Source organism: Pleuronectes platessa, chromosome 9 (genome assembly GCF_947347685.1).
Source record: "Pleuronectes platessa chromosome 9, fPlePla1.1, whole genome shotgun sequence".
NCBI lineage: Eukaryota > Metazoa > Chordata > Actinopteri > Pleuronectiformes > Pleuronectidae > Pleuronectes > Pleuronectes platessa.
Window position 1 is genome coordinate 20,756,422 of NC_070634.1, and position 24,003 is coordinate 20,780,424.

The window sequence follows — 24,003 nt, forward strand, 5'->3', positions numbered from 1 at the left end:
CTCTCTCTCTCTCAAGGCTTTGCTTTTTTAATAAAAAGAGATTTTCTATTGAAGGCTGTGCATTTCCAGTTGTTAAACTTGGTGGTGCAGGAGCAGCGGTGACAGGAGATATTGGGATGGACGTGGATGAACAAGTAGGAAGCAGTTCAGCACAGAAAAGATTGCATACCTGAAAGTGATTCAAAAAATGAAATGTGATCATAATAAAAATGACTTAAGTGATTCCAGGATGTAAACGAGCATTGTTAGCAGTGGTCATGGAGGTGTTCGGAGAAAGTCGAGCTCATACCTCTAGCTCTTATAGTTGACATATAAAAACACCTACATTTGTGTCATTGAACAGAGTTAAGAATCTGTATCTGCTCCAAAATGGGATTTTAGTAGATTTCAGGTAATCCTGCAAAAAAACAACTCATCAACTGGTAGAAACACAGCGTGCTTGAAGGAGGTGAAGATATTAATACATGAAAGACAGATAAGGGTGCAGCAGGCAGAAAGGTTTCCTGAGCTGAATCATATCAGGATTATTAGTAGTGAGTGGTGTACGCATCTGAACGATTAGGAGACTGAGGCACTCTGACGTTTCAGCTCTGAAGGCAAAACTCTGCAGCACTTACAGACATCAGCCCACAACCCGCGGGTAGTTGAGCAATAATTGCAGCTAAAAACAGTCTGTGTGTGTGTGTGTGTGTGTGTGGTCGGCCTCACGACTGCTGACAAGCGCCGCTGTGAGAACTTGACAAACGAAGGAGACACAGGTTATGTTCAGGAGAATAAGTCGACTTCAGAATCTTGTAGTTTAGTGTCATTTTTCAGTCCAACCATTAAATTCAGCCGCACTGAAGAATGTGTGAATATCTATTGATTGTGTATTTAAACAATATAATCTGAACATATGGGCTTTTGTTCATGAGTGTGTTTCCTAAAAGAAACAAAGTGCAACAATACTTAGATATAAATATGAAAAAAAGTAGCACACTCACACTCACGTTCACGCACACACTATCTCCGACAAAATACCATCAGTTAATGAAAAGTCTAACGGCACTGAGCAAAGCAACTAAATGCTTGCAATGTTTCATTAAAATGCTCAGGTACAATGAACCGGTGGTGATGCTCCGACACATCCGCCCACATTCTACTTTTGTCTATGAGCGAGCGAGCTTCAGCAGAGGAAGGAGTGTGTAACTGTATCTCAGTCCTCCCGGTGTGTTTTCTCCGACTTCACCTTCAGGGTGAGGAGAAGCGACTGTGAGGATGAAGACCAGGGACGAGACTGTGAGCTTCAAAAAGACTGAGACGTCACATCCTTCTTTGCACAACATCACAGCTGTCTGTTCTCCTAGGCCACTGGGATCTCCTCGAGGAATGAGTGGTGTGACTGGAACAAGTCGTCTGTTGAGACTCTGTCTAGTGACCTTGCACACACCTGAGGCTGCAGCCACAGAGCTGCTGTAGTTAAACACCACCACTAAGTTGGATAATAGTCCGGGTGAAAATAAATAAAAAGCCTGGGTAGAAACTTGAATGATGACGAGGAGAATTCTTTCATATTTTGCAAGACAGAGAAGTTTTAACATGACCCACTACGGGCAAATAAAACAGAAAGGCAAACCCCTTCACTGGCAACAGGGAAATGAGTCAACCGCCCTTTTGAAATGGGTTTACCCATGTTTGCCCTCTAGTGGAAGTGATGCTAAACAACCATGCCGATGTAAAGGACGCACGGAAGGATGTGAGGTGACAGTTAAATCGTTTTAAATGGACGCCACATTTGTAAAGGCAGCAGAAACACTGCTTTGGTGTTATCAGCAAACCACGATCCATGAGTAACAGGCAACAGAAGCAGAGGCTGGGGGATGTGGTGCGAAACAAACACAGGACGTGAGAAGTGATAGATCTGCGATTATTTTCCTTCCTGTGCCATTTTAACAGCGGTTAGAAATTTGCATGAGACATCATCTGCCACTGTGCATTTCAGGAGTTGTTTAGGATTTCATGGCGTCCTGTGGGCAAATACAAAAATCAACAGTAAAATCGATTTTTCTAAGCAACAGTTTGTCAATCAATTTAGATTTTATGGGTGAAATACTGTAAACACCTTCCTGCTTGTAATTTTTGCTTTAAAAAATCTATCACTTTCAATAAAGCATCATGATGCTATTTCCTGTTCTTGTAAATTCTGGGATACAACTTTTGTTCCTGCCTAAAAGTTATAATACTCAGGACAAATTCTAAATACTACTGCAAAAATAAATGACACCCATGTCTCTTCTGTGCTTTCTAGTTCTGCTCCACAATGGAAGTGTTGAGAGCGTTAAACGTTTTTTCACAAAAAGTTCTACGACTTGTAAATGTGAAGTTCTGCTGCCTTGGCGGGAAGAGCTGTCAGTGTCTTCTTCCCTCCTATCGCTCCCACCGACTCATTTCAGGCCACAAATTCACAGCATTCAAGATACCTCACTGTGAATCACTGATGGGACAAGCACTGAATTGATTGGATGCACTTTAGAAGGACACACACAAACACACACACGTGCGTATATAAGGTCCTGCAATTCCCACGACAAGTCAAGACAAAAACAAAGCAATCCTTGATGAAATTGGGTCAAAGCACAGATCAGGGTATAAAACGAGCGGCCTCAATAACTGTGAGATAGAAAAAGTTGTGAACTCCAGGACACTTCATTGGTGGAGCTGGTGGATCTGAGGAATTGGATGATAGGGACCATGGTCAGGGAGAAGTCACAAAACCGACCTGATCATCTTTTCTTTTTATTGTAATGATCCTCTGTTTCCATTTTGTACTTTTTAATTCAAATACAAATTTAACTATAAGAATGAGGTTCACTAAGAAAATAAAAAACAAACTAAAAACATGGGATGGCTGGGGAAGACAAGTCTGAAGAGGTGGGTTTAGATCCCATAGGTCGTAACCATAGACTAGACAAGAAATCTCCTAAAAGTGAAGCTATGTCCTCTTGATCGCCCTTGGTGGCTGGCTGCAATGTCGGTCCGAGACCCCACCTCATCCATGTTGGTGGATGGGATATGGACCAAAGTCAAAAGTTAAAAAGCACGTCACATAATATTTTCCTCAAAGATGGTTCAGATAGTTCTTATCACACTGATGTTCATTCAAGTGTTTATTTATCCAATAAGTTTGGATTCAATTAGTGACTTGATGCTGAGGAATTGTCCTGATTGACATCAGAGACTGACTTCACCAGGACCTCGATTCTGAAGCTCTACATCACTACTGTCCAGACTCCAAATGACGTTAAAGGTGCAAGGTGGTGGTGGCTCTCGTACATAGGATGTTTTGCCATCATTCTTATAGGTATGTAGGCTGGAGGAATGTTGGATGAACAGCATTAAACCATAGACAGAGTGATTAATACGAGTGATTAAAAGTAACACATGTAGTTATTATCTCTGCCTACTTGAATTCAGAAGACTGGAACTGTCAGATCTGTTTTACCAGTTCCACTACTGGCTTTATTTAGGAACTTCATATCCTCACTGCTGGGATGTGGGCAGTTTGAACACTGCATAGTGAGTAGAGTAGCACCAGAAAGTAGTGTTACTAAAGCTGAGGAATGTTGGTTTACACATGTCCAGGCGGCTTCAGTCCACTGCTCCATTCACACAACATATGAACCCAACAGGTTGACAGTTGGTCGATAAACTTCCAGTTATCTGGGGAGAGTATTCAAGGGATTGTGTCGGGGATCATGTCGTCCAGTTTTATAACTGACAGGTGTAAATATCTCTGCCTTTACAGTTTATCAACAGGAAGAAAATGTGCGTGGACCGAATGAACAAGGAAGGAAGGAACAGTTTTTACCACTAAATTATAATAAACTTGACAAACATCTTTAAAAAATATGACCATCATCGACCTTTAATGCGTTCTGCTAGTATCCTGTTTGGTTAAAGGCCTTTGCCCGAGAGACAGTTTTTTCTTACAATTATTTTCACAGATATGATATTTTCTAACCTGTATTGAGTAAATCTAGGCTTTCAGCAATGGAAGATCGCTCAGCAGCTTTAATATTTTCAGTTTTCTCACTTCCAACATGTACACATCTTACCAATCAGAATGCCTATCTGATACAAATTGTATTCCTTCAATATATTTGCCTTCAGCCATTGTTCCCTATCATTTTTTTTTTAAATGATATCCATGACTTGAACCGGAAGAAACTGAATAACCCATTTGGGACCTTGCTGGGACTTTTTACAAACCAACAGGACCTTCATCAAATTAAATACTTAAGAAAACCCTGTGACCTCGGTGCCAGCTGCTGCAGCAGTTCTTCAAATTGACATCCGGAAATAGGGCTTGGTGAGTTTCACCCTCTCCATCAATATTGGTTGTACTCAGGTATTTCGTCCTCTCTCAAAAGAAAGGACCGGATTATTGTAAGTTGATGTAGATTCCATCTTTTGTTCATGAAGCTTTTTATCCTTTACGATGTATTGGCTTAAACGTATCAATATCAATATCGTTTCAAAATTCTCCTCATATTTATTTACGTTTATTAGCGTCACAGCTGATGTGAGGACTCAACCTTCTGACTCAGTCATATTGATTCTCACCATTTATCATATTAACAGACCCAAAGCTCCCAGAGGGGAACAGCGTACCATTGAAAGCTCTGCGTATTATTCATGCCAAACCAACTGCAGTAAAAGGTTAAGCATCTATTCACAAGCCGCCAAGGAATTGCTAATCATAAATGAAGGGGAACACATAGATGAGCAAACCCTTTAATGGCCTCTAGGGTGGAGCTTCATCAAACGGAAGGTCACATTTTTGTTTGCCTGCTGGATGAAGCTCGTGGACGAGCCTGCGAGACAGACTTGCCCCAAAAGGTCAGAACATTAGTGGGCTCTCATCCTTTTGGGAGAACAATCTTTGTTCCATCAGTGGTTCCTTCTGCATGAAAGTAAAGAAACATCGTGACATTTGGAGGCGTGAGGAGATATTTTCCTTCTTTTGACATCAGCGACATTAACGGGAAAAGGTTTCTCCATTAATCTCAATCGTGAATTGGCATAAACTCATTATTATAAGTTTGTACTACATATTCAAAGCATTACAGAGGTATTGGAGATAGATAGGTCAGAAAGTTCTCTATCTCCATTTCCAACTCAAGAAAAGTTCTAGAGTTTCATATTGATGAACCAAGGATTGCTCCCTGGTGGCTAGCTGAAGTACAGGTCAGGAATCCTGCCTCCTCCATGTTAGTGGATGGGACATCTATCATGGGTACATTATTATTGTATTGTTTCAAATTAGGATTCTGGCATTTAAGGTAGATCATGTCACACTAATTGGATTATTTTTCCAGTAAGATTGGTTTTAATTAGTTGAGCATGTGTTTCAATGGGACAAAGGTATATAGTATATACAGTTAAGTTTCTAAGCCTCTTTGTGTATATGGGAGGATTGGCTGTGGTCTCCATGTGTCAGAATAGAATTGAATTACATCTGATCCACAGCCTCTCAGCCAGGGGACAAGGCCCACGCTTCTGTCCTCACTTTATGATCCAAGCTGTTCAGTGTATTTTTACATACAAACGTCCCTAATGCAGCTTTAACGCTGTTAGGAACAAATGAAAACACAAATTATTACTTTCATCAGATTATAACAACCTCCGGAGGCAAAGAGTGTCACTTTGATTACTGTTGGAGCCAAGCAAACATCGCAGGACGGCTTTGAAATGAATTTGTGAAAGGGAAGACAGTGACAGAGCTGTTATTTGCTCCACATAAAGCATTTGAAAATCAATTAATTACTGCTTAGACTCCTTTGAGGTTTATCAGTATAAAGGAGCGGGGAGCAGCCTCATATCATTTCAACGGTTGAGCGATCGCCACATGATACGTGCAGAAATAAACCTGAAATGAGATCCGGGAGCAGCGCCCCGCTTTGTGTTGCGGCGCCGGTCACAACATGGAGCTACTTATCACTAACAAGGTAACAGCTTGTGACCTTTAGCCACATTTTTTTGCACGACAACAACAAAACCAAGACAACGACACCCGAGGAGGAGGAGGAGGAGGAGGCGACATCTCATCTCCACCGTGATTTAATTTGTGTTTGACGATCAAACCGCTGCAGCCCAGTTGATGTGGTCGTGTGAATGATGGATAATTAACATGCTGCGACACAGACAGGTTCACAGCAGCGACAGGGAGACGGCCGCCCCTGCTAGACGTCCGAGCCGCCCTCCTCAAGCAGGGAGATAAATGCCTCTCGGCGCTGGTCTGATTAATTAGCATGGAGATTCCTCTTGACTCAACACGGCGACAGATGTGCACGGACGTGATTCATCCGAGTCATTAGGCCCCACGCCCTCTGTTTGCTCTGGGAACGCATCTGTTGCCCCGGCCTCTGATATTAACGGTCAAGCTAAAGCAATTACAGATATTACAGGTCTAGAGTTTATGTGTGAGGTGGCGACGGGGACGGGGGGGGGGGGGGGGAGCCAGCCATCGGTCAGCAGGTGAGGTGGCACAGTGTCTCTGAACCGGCTCCATTTCAAAGCATCACGACACCAGATGTGTCAGCGCACAGGTGGCTTTTAATCTTTTTGTGCACATTTTCTCTACATGTAGACTGTATAACAACCATTAACTATTTATTTCTTATTCATAGAGTCACTTTCATTCTAGGGTCAAAGGATGTCTGAGCAGTTTGAGGAGGTGATTACCTATGAGTCATCTTTATAGCATATTACCATGATGCATTTCGTTCTGCTGCTTTGTGTATTTACGGGAGCGTCAGGGAGCAGATGACAGATCTGATCTTCAGGGATCATTGCTTTAAAAATAAGATCAAGTTCCCCCTGAAATCTGATTGGTAGCGATGAGCATGGAAACTGTGGAGTGTTGAAACTGCTGGGTTTGGGCTCAGGTGAGAGCTCGCTGCAGTCTGAACAGATAACAAATATGGAAAAGGGCAAAGTATAATTTCCTCTCTATTGTTCCACTTAAAGCTGCAGCCAAACATGTGAAATCCCACTCTAACAGGATTAGGATCAGGTCGAGGCGAGGGCAGGGATTCACGTCTCTATTCTCTTCCGTGTGTATTGTTTTTGATATTGTTCATCACGAGGAACCACATTCATCTCTCTGATCCTTTGTATCTGGACTGAGTCAGTGGGCAGTGTACTCATATGGATGAGAAGTGCTTTACTCATCTCCTGTAGTGCTCAATCACGGGGCTGCTGCTGCGCTGCTGCCAGATGGATCAGAAAGCCTATTTGTTTTTGTGATTGCTTGCTGCTCAGACACACACGGTCCGTCACCCCACAACAAACACTGCTGTAGAAGAAAGGGGCTAAACAGACTTTAGATTTGACCGTGAGGTTGAGAGGCATCGCCTTCCGAAAGCCTCCCAGTGGCTCTCTGTCACCGAAGGTTCCAGAAAGACTCACAAATGTGTCCCCTCTAGACTCGAGCTACTTTCAGACATGCACTCAGGTAACAGAAATATTTCCTGAAAATGAATTGTCAGATCAAGTTGCTGAAGACATTTCCGGGAACTTTCCCTTGTCCCCTTGTCAAATGTTCGGAAAAAGTGACAATACAGCAGGAAAATATCCGTGTGAGCGAGTGGATGTGTTGATAACAACCTGCTGTTGGGAACGTGTCTGACTTGGAAAATATCATGTTGCGTTCGCGACATATAATTTATGTAATAAAGGCAAACTCTGGAAAATGAATAGACCAAATTATCTGGACAGCTCATGAAAAGGCACTTTTAAATACTTTTTTTAATGACCCCAAATCCTTTGAATTAAACTTTTTATTTAGACACAGCAGACTGCGCAGTGCAGAAGACGGGGAGCACCTTCATTTTGAGGACAATGCCAGACAAAGACCGGAGAATTCATAATAATGAACACGCGTGTCCTCTGGTGTATAAAAAGCTCACAGTGACCCTCACTGAGGAGATCGGGCTGGCTGATGATAACAATGAACGGGTTCTAGATACAGATTGCTTTCCTGTCGTGAGTGGGACGCCACAGGAGAGATAACACAAAGAGACTATGTCTCATCTCAGTCTGGTGACTCATTATCATTTTTCATTTCCTGTTTTTCTGGCATTCATGGTGTTGCTAATAAACTGTTTTAGGCTGGAAAGCATTCGACCAGGGGATCATTAGTAGCTGTGTAGTATAAGTGAGGGTGAAGGGTCAGTCTATGTGCTGGAAAAAAAAAGAACAGTTTCTAAATCTGTCACAGATTTAGAAACTGTGTTAGCGGTGAGATACAAGGCAACATTTTAAAAAGCCAAAAAATCCTCACACTCTTTCTGCATTTGTCTTCCATCGTGACTTCCATACTACAAAGATTAAAATGATGCTCATTTTCATTCCTACCAGCCCCTGTCTGTCCGGTCCGGCTATTAGAGAGCTATTATCCATGAATTATGCAAAATGTCCCATCATAGGGGAACAATCACTTTCAAACTATGAATGAGGACACTTTACTGTGTGAGCTACAGAAAAAGAAAAGTAAGAGCACTTTTGAGTATTCTTACAAGGTCAAGGGTAAATTAAAAATTTGAATGTGTTTTTAAAGCTCCAGACATTGATATTTTGTATTGAATTAAAACAAAACTATCCGCAAAACTATCTATTTTACTATTTTACTTTTGTTTGACCGTGAGAAGCAGCATGGGATCATGGGAGTTGTTGTCTCCACCACAATTGACGATGTTAATCTAGCAGACGCGACTATGGCGGAGGAGATAATGTACCTAAGTTTTTTTAGTTTTTTTATTTACGAGTAACCAATACAAGCAGATGAAGGAAAAGACTGAATAACTGTCTAACTAGCTAGTAGTGTTTGTTTCTTACCCCGTGGGTCGCTTGCCCCGGAATCAATGATGTAATTAAATGGTGACCAAAATGAAATGTCCCATCACATTGGATAAAAGTTGGGAGTTTCTCTGTGTTAGAACATTGTTGGAAACATAGTAATGTTACACAAGTATATAACATAACATAACATATATTTTCTATTCTTTGCTTCAGACGTTATTATTGAAAGGCTGGAGTCAGAGTGAGCAGCATCCGCGGAATAATAATACGACTCGTGTGCAGATAATAAATTGAAGTTTTTCAGAGAGACCGAGAGAGAGAGAGAGAGAGAGAGAGAGAGAGAGAGAGAGAGAGAGAGAGAGAGAGAGAGAGAGAGAGAGAGTCATTAATTGTTCAGGAGAGGCAGGGATTCATTGTATGAAAAAAAGAACAGACCATCAGAGCACCATTAAGCATCACATCCTCAGTAAAATCAACAAACAAATCCATCAAGCGAGCAGCAACAGAAGCTTCCAAGAAAGGCTTGACTTGATTTTTTTTGCCACAGCCGTCGGGTTTACCGGGGAAATGAGTAAACACTGTCAATCCTACATGTCTCTGTCTACCAGCTGTAGGCAAATGCAAAGAGCAAGAAGGCAAAGAACTTCTATTATAGATGGATGTGTCTTTATAACAAAGCTCAGTGTGGAGAATCAAGCAAACTGTTTGAAAATGTAGTTTCTGTCCGACTCAAAGTTCTTCCTCATTAAATTAAATTAGAAAGGCCCAAACCTCCGACAAGGCCGAGCCTTCATACACATGATTGTCTAGGTCTTATGGTAAATTTGTAAAGAAATAGGGAGTTGCCTGATAACATAGAGGATTTAATTGTCCAACCAATTAACCAACCAACCATCAAATCAACCAATGAACCAACCAGGAGACAATCAACCACCCAATTAACGAACCAACCAATTAATCAACCAACAAACCAACTAACCTATAATAAATTATAGAGAAGGAAATGGCTGCATATTCACTATTGATCATAATTATTATGAAATCTTGGTAGAAGGGTTGAAAGTCCCCCCAAAAAGTCTGAGCTCTGTGAATTAAACAAACTCAGGGGAATTTTTTTTAGAAAAAGTTCTAGATTTAGGGAAATATGCCTATTTTAAAAGTAAGATGAAAAGAATCAATAACAGCTGAATTCTTTCTTAGCCATAGTTGATTTATCCGCAAAACTACCATGACATAATGTCAAGTGTCATATTTACGAAGTGAAAAATTATGTTTAATTGACCTTGTAATTTATGTTTTTTTCCCCAGTATTGAAAAATGATGTCACATTCATATCATAACTGCTTGGTACCTCTGAGCAGGCTGATACTGCACCTGCTGCTGTTCACATAGAAAACAACTACGGGATTCAACTACCCTAAAGACCTGAAAGTGTTGTTTTTACATCAGTGCAAAGATAAAGATGAGGTCATCAAGATACATCATGGAAACTTCCCTTTAGAGTCACGGGTCTGCAGTTTCTGTCAGTTGTTGAACTCAGTTATCTATTGAAAATAGAGGGCGTGAGTATCTAAGTTTGCGAATTGACACACAACACACAAAGCCATATGCAATTGCTTCTCCCAATGTAACTTGTTGCTCCAGTGAAAACCTTTGTTTGTGGGTTTAAATACGAAGTTGGAAGAACATGAATATATTGAGGAAGAAAGGAAGAAGGAGATTTTTAAACATTCAGACTACAGTGCTTCCCAGTAAGTTGAGCTTCTCAGTTGTAAAATAAATAAAGCACATCTGATTTCAATTTTGATTGTGTTGCTCGGCTGTCGGCAAAGACAGATGCAGTCTGTCTGAGGAAGCTGAATGGACGATTACATTTTCCATTGTGACTACTTTTAAGATGAGTCACATTTGTGTCATCAATCACACTTCATTGCTACATGAAGATGAGAAATCCTTCAGAGTGATTTTTCCAATGTAGCAGTCCATTGGTTTTGATTCTCCCAATATAACTGACAGAATTGTGCATATACTGTATGTACTGCGTGGATCTGTTATGTATTTGTTTGGATGGATGGATGGATGAATGATGGATGGATGAAGCTAACTGCTACTACAGCGAGAGTGCTCAGAGTTTTGTTTATCTCGGTTCCGAGCTGTCATGTGTCTGAACAGTCTCCTGTGACCGACTTGCTCTTAGCGGCCTCCAGACACGATGACAAACAAACTCAGAGAGCGAAGGTGTCTCCCTGGACCGCGGTGATCGTGTGCGGCTGACAGCGCGGAGGAGAGTACAAGCTGCTTCGTGTTTCCACCGTCAGCTTTTCAATAAACTGCCATGATAATAAATCAATGCCGCCACCAGAGTGAATGCTCATCCTCACCTTTTACAATTCTCCAGAACTCTCCAAAGGGAGTACCTGACGGATTAGACTCTACGGATGACTATAAAACCATTGATCGGGTCATGATTGAGTGCCATGTGTGTAAAAGCACTGGCTCTACTGCAGGAGAAGTATACAACTGATTCAACAAGTTAAATAGGAAAGAAGGGGAAAGCCACATGCAGCTCCAATACACTCGCTTCTACTTTTAATTCTTTAAAACTCACCGTACTAGTTTCTTAACCAGCAATTTGATTAGAGACATATAAAGCGTAATGAGGTTCTTGAAACAAGAAATTATCTAAATACATGAGTTAAAAGAGCAATAATTAGCTTTGTAATGGTTCTAGGTTTTTTTCTAGTTTCTAGTCTTTTGGTAGATTATCTTTATTTTTACGGGCGAATTATTTACTGGAGAACAGTTAACAAACATTATAGAAACTATAAGGGCACCCTAGAGCGATCTCCTCGCCCAACAGTCCCTGAAAGTCAATCACACGCTCGTAGTTATCAGTTCCCTAAATGTGCCTAGATTTTTTCATCATGATCCATCAATTATTTGTAGGGGAAATGTTTTAATAATGCCCTATATTGCAAAGATAAAGAAAGGGAGGGGGGGGGGGGGCATCCTTGATCTTTCCCCCTTTGTCTGAGCGTGAAACCCGCGGGAATTAAAAAAGACAGAAAACATCAGCAGCCTTTAATTTTGCTGTGCAATCATCTCCTCTGCAGCGGGGTCGAATCCACGGATGAAACTTGATCGAAGCAGCAGCCACACACCTGCAGGTCAGCTCATGCTGCTCTTTGTATTAAAAACCACTGCATTAGCTTCCACTGATCATCCTTCAGCAAACTGCTCGTCCGTCCAGACTTGTTTTTGTTTCTTTTCTTCATGTTTGATTACGTTCATTTTTCTTTCTCGAGTGCTTCCTCCTCCTCCTCCTCCTCCTCCTCCTCCTCCCCCTCCTCCTCCCCCTCCTCCTCCTCCTCCAATAACCCAGTAGGGATCCCTTTATGCCATTATCGCTGAAAAACAGATGGGCTCCATAGCAACAGGGGTAATCTTTCACCGACCTCGGAGTAACAAGTGCTATTCGAAGCGACCCGTCAGTTTCAAGTTGACCACAAGTTGACTCCTTTCTCAGCAGCAGCAGCAGCAGCAGCCACTGGGAACGTATGAACTCTACAGATCCTAACAGCAAGAGAATAATCATATTTCACCATTAAAGAAAATAAAGAAAAGGGGAAACTCCTCGTTATTGTTAAGTCGAGACTCTGGACGAGTTTCATCGAGCAAATCATGAACTAGTCTTAAAGTTAGAAATGATAGAAACAAACAGAGTAATTTCTTATGTGATGTACTGACTCATTTAAAGAAATCTATTTTTAAACTGTGATTTTACTTTGAAACTTAAGAGGCAGTGGGAGAAATCATGGCCATTTCTGATTAAGTCTGGGTTCTGTTCATGTTCAGCCCACCTGTATTGAGGGAGATCTACAGCACTGTGAGCAATCAGACAGAAATAAATAAATTACAGCCGTATTCAGAGGAGAATAAACACGGCGGTGTTGCTGTTGGTGGCCATGAAGCCGAATGAATCACTGCTCTTACTCCTACCTACAGCTCAACCGCTTTTCATTTCCCATACAGTCATCATCATCTGAAGCCGATGTCGTCGATGTGGACTCACGCTGGAAGATACTGACTCAGGAGAGGACTGACGGGACGTGGTCAAAGTAGGAAGATGAAACTGAGTGTGAAGGAAAACCTCGGTGGAGTTATTTTCAGGCCCGTGCCACTCGGAGGAGGCTGATGTCAGAGACTCCGGGCCGTCCATTCTTATTTGTATGTCTATCTGTAATTTGTTTTCACACACACAATGACACATGCTTACACACACACACACACACACACAGACACATAGTAACAGACAGACAGACACACACACACACACACACACACACACACACACACACACGCACAAGCACACTGCCAGATTCTGTCATTCCATGTTCATGCTTCTCTTACATTATATATGAGTTTCATGCATTTATGTATGAAATGCGACATCTAAAGTAATCAGATTTCCATTTTTTTTATTGAATCATCCTTGTATGTCGGTCCTAATTATTTCAGGGTGAACCTGACCCAAAGGAATAGCTCGCTCCCAATCATGATCACTTGCATATAATTCATTTTAAACTGTCACTGTTAACAGGGAATAGTGAATCATTATTCTCTTTGTCTTCTCTTGAACATACAGTTTTGTCTTTCATCAATTCACACACATTCATAAGGTGCCTATATGTGAATGGCAGAGCTGTCCGGGGAAACTTGGGGTTCACTGCCCAAGGACACTTCAGCATACGGGAAGGGGAAGACTGGGTTCGAACCAACAACCTTCTGAGGATGACATGCTCTCCTACCTGAGCTACAGCCCCCCCCATGATGAATAATCTGGGTTTATTCTGTGTTATTCTTTACATTTGAGACCCTACCGCTCCATTTAAACCTCATTCATGCTGCCTCTACATATTACAAGAGAACTGTCTGTTTTGAATGATGTAACCGTTAATTGATGTTTTTCAGTGGCACTGCTCCATTTCGTCTGTTTTGTCTGTGAGCTTTCAGAAGACGTGCACAAATACGGACACAATGAACCAAGAGTACGTATACTAATCCAACATTGATGATAAATGAGCCCTACATTTTGCTAATATCTGGAATTCTTTATATCGCTGGTAGTGACATCAGCCCTAAAGCAATTTATCTTTAACTTTAAAGCACAGTTTTCTCTCCCCATCTTTTTATTTCAACCCTCTGAGGTGAGATGAGCTGCGGTGCTTTTGTTTTTTTTTATTGATTTCTCAGAGTCTCAAGAGCTGCTGAAGTGGAGTCGATTTGTGGCGAAGCCTGTTGACTGCGGGCGTCGTTTGCGGCGCCGGGTTGAAATGACATTTTCATGCTTGTTTAAACCCGGCTGCAGCCAATCACAAACATGGGTTATTGTGTTTTAAATTGGAGATTTTCCTCCATCCTCCTAGACCGTCCACCAAATGTGGAAGCTCAGAGTTTGTCGCCAAACATGTTGTCTTGGAAAATAATGATGCGATATTAGGAAGAGCAGCGTTTCCCTCGATTCATGTTAAGAGGAACAAGACCCTGAATCTCTACACATAAACCCTGGATCTTAATGTCCCACAAAATGAGTTTTCATTAAATCCACAGTGATAAAATGAAGGTTCATGACTCATCTCTCTCCTGTTCTTGCTCTTTAACTTATTTCCCTACCTCTCTCTACCAAATGTTAAACGCAAACAGCAATCTCAGACCACAGCTGTTTCGACAAATAACAAACAAAGGAGGTGAGACACAAACATCGGCCCTGAATTTCTCCCCCGATTCATTGAGGTAGAGAAAAGAGTAGCAGATGACAAAGTGAAACAGAGGGAGGCCAGAGCTCTTCATCAGCCTGATGGAGGAGGTGCTCAGGGTGTTTCATTGTAAGCTAAACATCGCTCCCACCTCCTCCACTATCATCCCTCACCGGCGTATGACCCAGGCACAGGCCGCCTCAGCAGGAGACACCCACTCAATCCCTGTGTTTTACTCAATCAATGTTATTTCACAGGCTTTTGAATCCAAATCAACTTCCCAGCGCAGCACCGTGATTAAATCAACAGCCCTCTTTCATTGTGATACTTGTGGGAATCTGATTCATCGCAACAATTCAAAGCAAATTCAGTAAGTGCATGTTTTCTGAACTGAACATAACCTGCATGCAAATGGACTCATTTTCCAAGAAGCAAACACAGAGCAGGTCAAGTGAACCGAAGCCTTCTGCCATGTTGACACAACACGTGATGAGAATGTTCCCTAAGGAAACAGGTTCATGGGTGCAAGTGATAGACATTGGCACCAGCAGCCATTGTCTCGCTGCTTCTCAGAGTGCACTGAGGGTTAATTGGAGCAGGGGCGGACTGGCGAGGATGACAGACGCCAAGCGGCTCACTGGGAATCCGGGGCTGATCGACACCACGAGCTCCGCGGAGACTCAGCGACGCACGACGAGCCCTCCTCAAACACACCCAGCTCAGTTTGAAGGGTTTGTAAACACACAAACATGTTTCTGCAGACACACGTCAGACAAACGTTGTGGAAATTATGAACAAAGCATCCCCAGCTATCCAACAACTGAAAAACACAGTGTAGTCTTTGTGATGATGAGAATATATTTGATTTGACTAGGATGCTTCTTAAAGCAATATTTAAGGGGAATGATGTGAGGAGGGGGTTTACCATCAAACAGTAATCAACACCTTTTATAAATATGCCTTGAAAAAAAACGATTCATCAAAAGCTTCTGGGTCCTATCTGTCATGACATGTATTCTTCATTATGTTTCATTAAAAAACCATTAGTGTACACAATCTGCTGCATGTCCGGGGATCCATTTCAGAAAAACAGGGCGGAGTTGGTAGTTTATTAGCTACATGAAAGTTGGTCTCGTCTATTTCAAGGGTCCAGTCGGAAGGAATTTGCAGAGTTTGTAGTAAATTATAGTTTTAAAACCACTTTTTAAAAGCCCTAAATAAAAGCACTGCTGTGGTGTTTATAATGTTACTGTATGTTTATTAATTTTAATAACACAGACTTTTTATTTTAAACTGTTCTATCTTTACTGCCTTATCAGCCTTGACATATGTAAACGTTCATACCAGTCTAACTTAATTATAAAAATGTATATTTATAACGTGTAATTATATCATAATAAATTGTGGAATAGGCTTGTACATCATAAAGTCATCAATTAATTAGCTGATATCAATTAATATCAGATAAGTCCGTTATAAACTTTTCCCTCCACACTGAAATGTGACCGATGAAGCCGATTGACCCTGCGGTCAGCTCAGACTCTTGTGACGGGGCAGGTGTTACCGTTTCAGGGAGAAGGGCCAGGACATGCGGGGTTTCTTCAGCCCGGGTCGCAGCTTCTCCAGGGTCCGGTTGCGGCACAGGTAGCGCTCGTTGTCCGAGTTGAAGCGCTGTTTGATCCGTATGTGAGTCCGGGGCTGTCGCCACAGATGTTTGGGCGGCTTCGCGAGTCCCGCTCCTTCTCGGCTCAGCGTGGTACACTCCATTTTCTACTTTCTTGGTCTTAAGTTGTTTGGTGTGAATCGAAGCGGTGAAAGGAAGACGCGGGAGAGACGCGTGCACAGCGACCAGAGGAGGAGACCGTGCGCTTCACGCTGCGTAATGGCGCACAGAGAGCGGCATGGTGCTGCGCTGCTGTCCACGAGCCGGAGTGCTGAAGCCCCTGTCTGCCTCTCTCTCAGTCACACCTCCCTCTCTCTGTCTCATCCCTCTCTCAGTCACACCTCCCTCCCTCTCTCTCTCTGTCTCATCCCTCCTCTTTGCATCCCTCCTCTAACTGCTCTCTGTCTCATCCCTCTCTGTCTCTCTCTCTCTCTCTCTCCGTCTTCACCCTCGACTGTTCCCATGCTTCCTCCATCTGTCTCTGTCTAATGCCAAACTGACAACCAAATCTAAATAATAATAATAATGTTTTTCACTTGGCTGTTGTGTGTGGATGTTCTCCTCATGAGTGTGTGGAGTTTCTCCGGGTTCCTCACAGAGACATGCAATCCAAAGTCTCCAAATTTCCTGTATACAGGTGTGAACAGAGCCGTAGCAACAGGGGCCCCAAAGCGAGAGGGGGCCAATAAAAACGGCTAATCCCCAGTCACCAAAATTTTGTGAGAACCCACTTAAATTCTATGCTCACCTATGTACAGGAGTCTGCAACAACATGGTTGAAAACCCCCCTAGCCAGACCACATACCACTAGCTCTCTGCCAAAAGCTAAACAAGGCTTGGTTGAAGACTAGAATGTCTCTATCGTGTGTGATGTGGTCTGTGGTCCCTTTTGCTTTGGGGCCCCCAGGTCCCTTTGAGTGCTTCTGGATGTGACCCATTACCCAGAAAGGTTAAGCGATATCCTGTAAATAATGAATAGCTGTTTTTACTATCTTTACTCTGGCATCATAGCATGGCATTACTTAATATTTATGACATCTACCATCTGGTCAAAATCCCACATTCCCTGCAGCTTCAGGCATCTGATATGTGAACTGTGAGCTTCTTTGAGCCATTTGAAGTATTCTGAGCTCATTTTCAGTCTCCCTGTGTTTGTTTTGAGTCTCTTTCATCAGTTTATGACTTGTTATAGTTATTTAATTTGGTTTTCCAGTAAGAACTGATTCACTTCAAACAGACACTATGATCCATGAGTTTCTCATCCATGAGTGAACCGAAGACAAACAATAAATATATCATATTTATGCCTAACTGATGAACAAGCTGCTGCAGGACACACATGTTGCACGTGATGATGAGCATTCCACCTCGCAAAAGTCACATTCATGAAGTTGTGCTTCTTTCGTGTGACAGGAAAGCAACACAGCCTCCTGCAAGTTACCTTGCGTCACCAAACCTGCTTGTGTTTATCAGCCTGACAGAAAAATCTGGGCCATAACATTAGCTAACAAGCTGTTTATCCCCCCCCCCCCCCCAAACAATATACATCATTATTATTAGAATGCACCCCCGCGATCATTATTGTCTGGTCAACACACACACAATGTTTCTAAAGCATAGACATGTGTTAAAAAGGAATAAGAGATGCAGCCATGTATACAACAAAGAGATAGGCATACACACACACAGTCAGACACACAAACACACACACACTTTTGACCTGACAGTGACAGGTCCTATTGCTGCAATTACCAGGTATTTTTTAAACGGGAGTCGGTTTTCATTATCACCTGGAACCACCAAACCCCCCTTCTGTGTGTGTGTGTGTGTGTGTGTGTGTGTGTGTGTGTGTGTGTGTGTGTGTGTGTGTGTGTGTGTGTGTGTTTGTTTGTGTGTGTGTGAGATTGTAGAGCTCATGCCCTCATTGTAACCCCGGAAGTTTCAGCTGATCTGATAGAAGCAGTTTCCCCAGTGACCACCTGAAGCAAGCAAGAGAGTCAGAGCTAATGGAGAGGGAGAGGGAGACAGAAAGGAAATGCAGAAAGAAAGAAAGAAAATTAAGAAAGAAAGAAAGAATGAGGGATTCTGTGGCCACAAACAAGACCAAATTGGATTCTCACTTGATTGATCAACCAAATATCCGGCTGACTGCACCAGACACACACCAGAATAACAACAACCAGATGAATTGCAACAACAAAAACAAAGGGAGGTTCACACTTTTGTTTTTAATGAAATGCTGCATCAACTTCAATGGGCAGAATTTAAAGCATATGACTTCACCTCCGTCAAGGCTAACGCCGCCGTGTTAAAGGTTCAGTGTGTAGAATTTAGTGATATCTAGTGGTAAAGTTGCAGGTTGAAAACCCCCTCACCTCCTCTCCCAAACATGAAATAGGACCTGTGGAAACCTTCAGTTGTCAAAAAAACTCAAAAGGTTCCTAGTTTGTCCAGTTTGGACGAATGTAAAAAACATGGCGGCCTCCGTTCAGAGGACCTGCTCCAGATGTAAATATAAAGTATTTAAATATAAAACACCCATTCTCGGGACAAACAAAAACAACAATTCTAACAATTTAAATTGTGAAAGCATCACCAGGATTATTTTATATTCATTTCCGCCAATAGATCCTTTTCACCTGGATTCCCCCCATTTTTTTCTAGAGCCGCTTCAAAATGGGTGCTTCCTGTCACCACTCAATAGAGCACATACAGTACACACACACACACAGGACCCCATGAAACACTCTGCACCTCCTGAGCTCATATGCATGGAGCCCAGGAGGAAATAAAGAAAGTAGGACAAAGACAGAAAAAAGCAAAAAGAACAAAACGTGTATGTGTGACACTGACCGGTGTTCATCATGGCTGGCCAACGCCCTGCTGTACAGCACCTCCAGTCGCTCCAGCGGCAGCCCGTGGGCCGCTGACAGCCGCCGGGTGTCATATGAGTGCTCCTGGCTGGAATGTCGTCGGTGCAATGGAGGCAGCTGCAGCGGGCCGGAGAAACGCCGCCGCACGGCCTGGTTGATCACGGGGAGAGATTCCCGCCGAGGCTGCAGAACAGGAGACGTGGGGGAAGAACATGAGGATCCAGAACTTTAGTGATAACAAGGTATGAGACATAAAGACATTTTATTGGCGGCCTGCAGCCTTTAAAACAAAGAGTATGGAATGGAACGAGAATGGACACAACACTTTCAAATAAGCAAGTGCTCTATACACGTTATAAATACTCCCATCAGTTTAATGCAGCCGTTCTGCAATGTATCAAAATACTGAAGATTGCAATTTTCTGTTTTTATTAAAACTATTTGGAAAAGATTTAGCTTTATTGTCGTTTCAGATTATTTGCTGTGTTTCTTGATTGTATTGCAACCAACCTGACACAATGTCCTGTATATGAATTGTAAATCTTACAGCATACTGTTGATCGTGACAAATTTGATTCATATGACAATTAAAGTAAATAACAACACAAATTACTCCAAGATCCATAAATAAAACATCACAGACGAGATTTTAATGTGCAGAAATTATGAAATATCATCCAATCGCTTACAATTACCACATCACTGCTGAAGCATGAATATATTACGAATAGCTCAATGATATATTTGTCCCGCCAACGCAAACAGAATGTAAAAAAAATGATTCCGCTGTGGCAAATAGAGAATAGTTTGAAAATGAATCAATGTGTATTAGTCCGGGGACATGTGGCATCTGCCCGATCTGCCCTCTGGGTGTTGTAGGCGCAGCACAAACACTTTTCACATCTGACACTAAGTAAGTAGTTTGTTTGTCTCCTTCCCTGAGCAATAAATTAGCTTTTTTTTACATGTTCTCCTTGCAAATCCATTTATTACCCACTGATGCTTTCTAATGGAGCAGCTCCGAGAGACGGGGTGGACAGACAGCAGCTTTGTGTGGTTGACAAACAACTGAGTGTGTGTGTGTGTGTGTGTGTGTGTGTGTGTGTGTGTGTGTGTGTATATAGGTGCATGCTTTTCTATGGTTGTGAGGAACCAATTTGGATTTAAAAACATAATTGTGACGTTGTGAGAACACACTTGTATTAATGGTCTGGGTTAGAATTAGATTTGGCTCAGGATTAGCGATGATGTCGCAATTAGGAGTTAAATTAAAATGAGGATAAGGTGCTGGGGAATGCACTTCATCAACTACACTCAGTAGAGTTCATACTTCTCCTTATGCCCAAAAGGGCCCTCATGAATCCCCATCTAAAGTCACTAGATGTGGATTTTTATCTGAAAACATAACTTCCCTGGCAGAGGTAATCAGAGTCCTCACAACTGTAGAAAGACAAACATGTGTAAATTGTGAATAGCCTGTATTTAAAAAGCACCTTTCGACGTCAAGGGCAGTTTGGGGTTCAGTTTCTTGCCCAAGGACACATCAGAATGCCAGGGATCGAACCACCAAGCTGCTAGCTAGTAGACAACCCTCTTTCCTGAGCCACATCCACCTCGCACTTGTGTGAGTTTGTGTGTCAACAACATAACTAAGGCGACTTTTACCATTTAAAAAGTGTCTTAAACATTGAAGCAGCCAAGAGATCCAAAATCTCAAATCCATGTCCGTGGTGGCCGAGGCCTCTCAACCAGGTGACAACACCTTGCGTTTCTTTGTAATTTGGGCTTCAGCGGAGTTGAGGGAGCAGCCGGACACCTCGTGCTTCATTGGCAGCTGATGGATATTGACCTGCACGTCCGAGAAGCTGCAACAGCAACTCTCATCTCCCCGACTGGTGCTGTCAAGTGTCAAAAAGCAAACACGCCCGGGAGGCCTCTACCGGCACCACATCTGTTATCTCAGACAGGCTTTGTCTCCGCTGCTATTGTATATCGACTTTTTCTGCCTGTGGATCTAAAGATTCTGAAAGATTGTTTTTTTCACCCATTGCACCTTTGGTTGTTTTCTCCCACTCGGTAAAAATGAACGACTTTCACCCGTGCAATTCAAATGATAAATAAGTCTTAACTTGGGATCGTTGACCCAACATGCAGTTTGTAAAATGTGTTCTTTATTTATACCTGAGTCAAAAACAGACCTTTACAGACTCTCTCCCCTGATACAAATCAAATCTATGAACCCAGCTCATACGGGCGGACCTGCTGCTGCCTCTCCAGCTCTCTCTGATGAAACTGCACTCTCCAAGAATTGAGTGTTCAAATCTCCCATGTATCTGGCCTCAGCTCAGCAGAACAAATAGACCTTGAGTTGTGGCCAAGACAGAACTAACGACATCAAGCCAGTTGGAGAAAAGCTCAAGACTTGTTCTCAGGAACACAAGGGGCCCAGATGGAAAGATCTTTAAATCATAGAATGGACAGTGAAGTCAATGACCTATTTTATACAGCGTCGTACTTGTTGCCTGTTCACAGTTATATCAATTAGTCTACTTTTATTTTGGTAATTCGGTTCTTAAGTTTTATTAATTTTTTATTTAATATTAACATTAATGTGAGTGTGAATAGTTGTTTTTCTGCATGTTGGCCCAGTGAGACACTGGGGACCCGTCCAGGCTGTATCCCTCCTCTCGTCCAGTGTCAGCTGATTGGCTCCAGCGCCCCCGCAAAAAGTACGAGAGGAACAGATAATGGATGAATATCAACAGAGGAAATATGGCTCCGCTTCTACCAATCTCTGTTATTACTGGTAATGCAGGCCTTACAAGCAGCCGTGTTAGTTGGCAAGTCTTACATATTAGCATCTAAATTCTCCCGGAGCAACTCTTTGTACTGGGAAACGTTGTGTAATGGGGCCTTGTTTCCTGCCCTTTCTATCTGCTGGACTCACACAGTGATCCATCAAACCTTATTGTGATGTGACATGTGCTGATGAGCGACGTTGATGAGTTTACTCGCAGTCAGAGAGAGATCACTTCCTGTTACCGCAGCATGTTCACATGCACTCAGGAAACCAGACTGTTCAGAAATCAGGTTATGCAAACTTGGTTTTACATGCAACCAGTTTGTACTCACATTTCTCCTCTTCCAACCTACTTGACTTTATCATTATTATCTGAGTGTGTGTGTGTGTGTGTGTGTGTGTGTGTGTGTGTGTGTGTGTGTGTGTGTGTGTGTGTGTGTGTGTGTCTGTGTGTGATAGAAAGGACAAACTCTGCAGTGAGATCACACTTTTTTCCTCACAAAAAGAAGGTGGCTGAATTTAATTGTCAAAATTGTCAAGTGCTCAGAAGTGGAAACTTAGACGTGTTAGTTTCAGCCTCAGTCTGGATTTGGGTGAAATTATTTTAACTACACAGAGTCTATCAGACAATCAGCTGCTCTGCCCGTCAGAAGTCTTTGACTTTTTACATGTACACATCTGTATAGGAGACGTCCTGTCACAGGAGAAGAGAGCTACTGAAACCTAGAAAATCCGGTTTCTCTGAACCTCGGCCCTGATTACACAAATTGAGTTTCTATGTTATTTTTAAAAACAGCTTTCTAGAGTAGGGTTAGCCTCTACCATTTGTAACCTGGTTATCTAACATAATTTAGGTCGACACATACTATATATGAGCAGGAGGTAACTAAGTTATTCTTTCATACTGGGTGGCTGTGGCTCGGTGGGTAGTGTTTGTCATCCACTAACTGCAGGGTTGGCAGTTCACACCCCAGCTCTACTTCTCCGTGTGTCAGAGTCCTTGAGCAAGACACGGGACCCCAATTAGCTCCCTCTAATGGTAGCTCAACCACCATCTCCTCGAAGCCAAAGCATATTGATCGTCCCCTGGTGGCTGGCTGCAGCATTGGTCATAAACCCTGCCTACTCCATGTTAGTGGATTGGACAGGGATGTCAAAGATGATTATTTGAAATAGATCTAATCACAAACACAATCACTGACCCTAACCTTTACCCTAACCCAAGCAGCTGTTGATCTTGCTCTGGCCTGCTACTGTCCTTCTGCATTTGTAAGTGAGAACATTTCATCTCTAACAGCACAATTAAACTTAGTTTACAGGATCAGCTGCTTGGTTTGAGTCACACTATTTATTTTTTTTCCCGCTGAACGACATATGTTCCTGCATCCCGTATAGCAGCAGAGAGGAAGCAGCTGGCTGTGAAATCACCTAGCTGGTCTCCCGCCATGCTGCACGCAGCAAGTGAGAATGAGATGGAGGCAGTGAGGGCGGCGTGTGATCAGATGGGACGGCAGATTCTCACCGGGCCGCCGCCTCTCATCCCCGTCCCACGTTTCTCCATTAATCAAGCACTGCCCCCCCCCCCAAATGCCTGTCGTGTTGTCAAAACCTCAATTGTGTCAGTGCTCAAGTCACCGAGGTTGAGGCTCATCTGAACACAAGCATGTGTTATGTCACCGTGACATCAACACAACACAGTTATTATAGAGACACAAAACTACCTTGTAGCAGCATTTCATTCTGGTGTGTTTTCGGTTTGTGGATAAATATCTCCATTACTGTTCTATGTCTGATTTACTCCAGTATGATTACTGTGATTATGTTCCTGTCAGTCTGAGTCTCTGAGCCGCACATCTGCCCAGCTGTGGAACACTAAGAGCATGAGAAAGAATTCAAAATTGACACTTCTAACCTGTGCAGACTGCCTGGCTGCATAAGAGGAGCTGACAGTGATGAAGAGGTGAATAGAATGTGGGCAATGGGGCAAATATCCACCATGAGGATTTAATGGAGTTTCAAGGACTGACTAACATATTTCTGTTCTCTCTACAAAATACACCAAAGAGGAAA

General features: G+C 42.5%; 1 protein-coding gene across 2 annotated transcripts in view; it reads right to left on the minus strand.

Moving 5' to 3' along the window:
- LOC128447695 (cAMP-specific 3',5'-cyclic phosphodiesterase 4D) overlaps positions 1-24,003 on the minus strand; it is an 86,207-nt gene that overhangs the window by 49,170 nt on the left and 13,034 nt on the right. For both annotated transcript variants that reach the window (XM_053429970.1, XM_053429969.1), the window contains exon 3: positions 19,114-19,316. In XM_053429970.1, the coding sequence (XP_053285945.1) occupies positions 19,114-19,316 (203 nt within the window). The remainder of the gene's footprint in view (positions 1-19,113; positions 19,317-24,003) is intronic.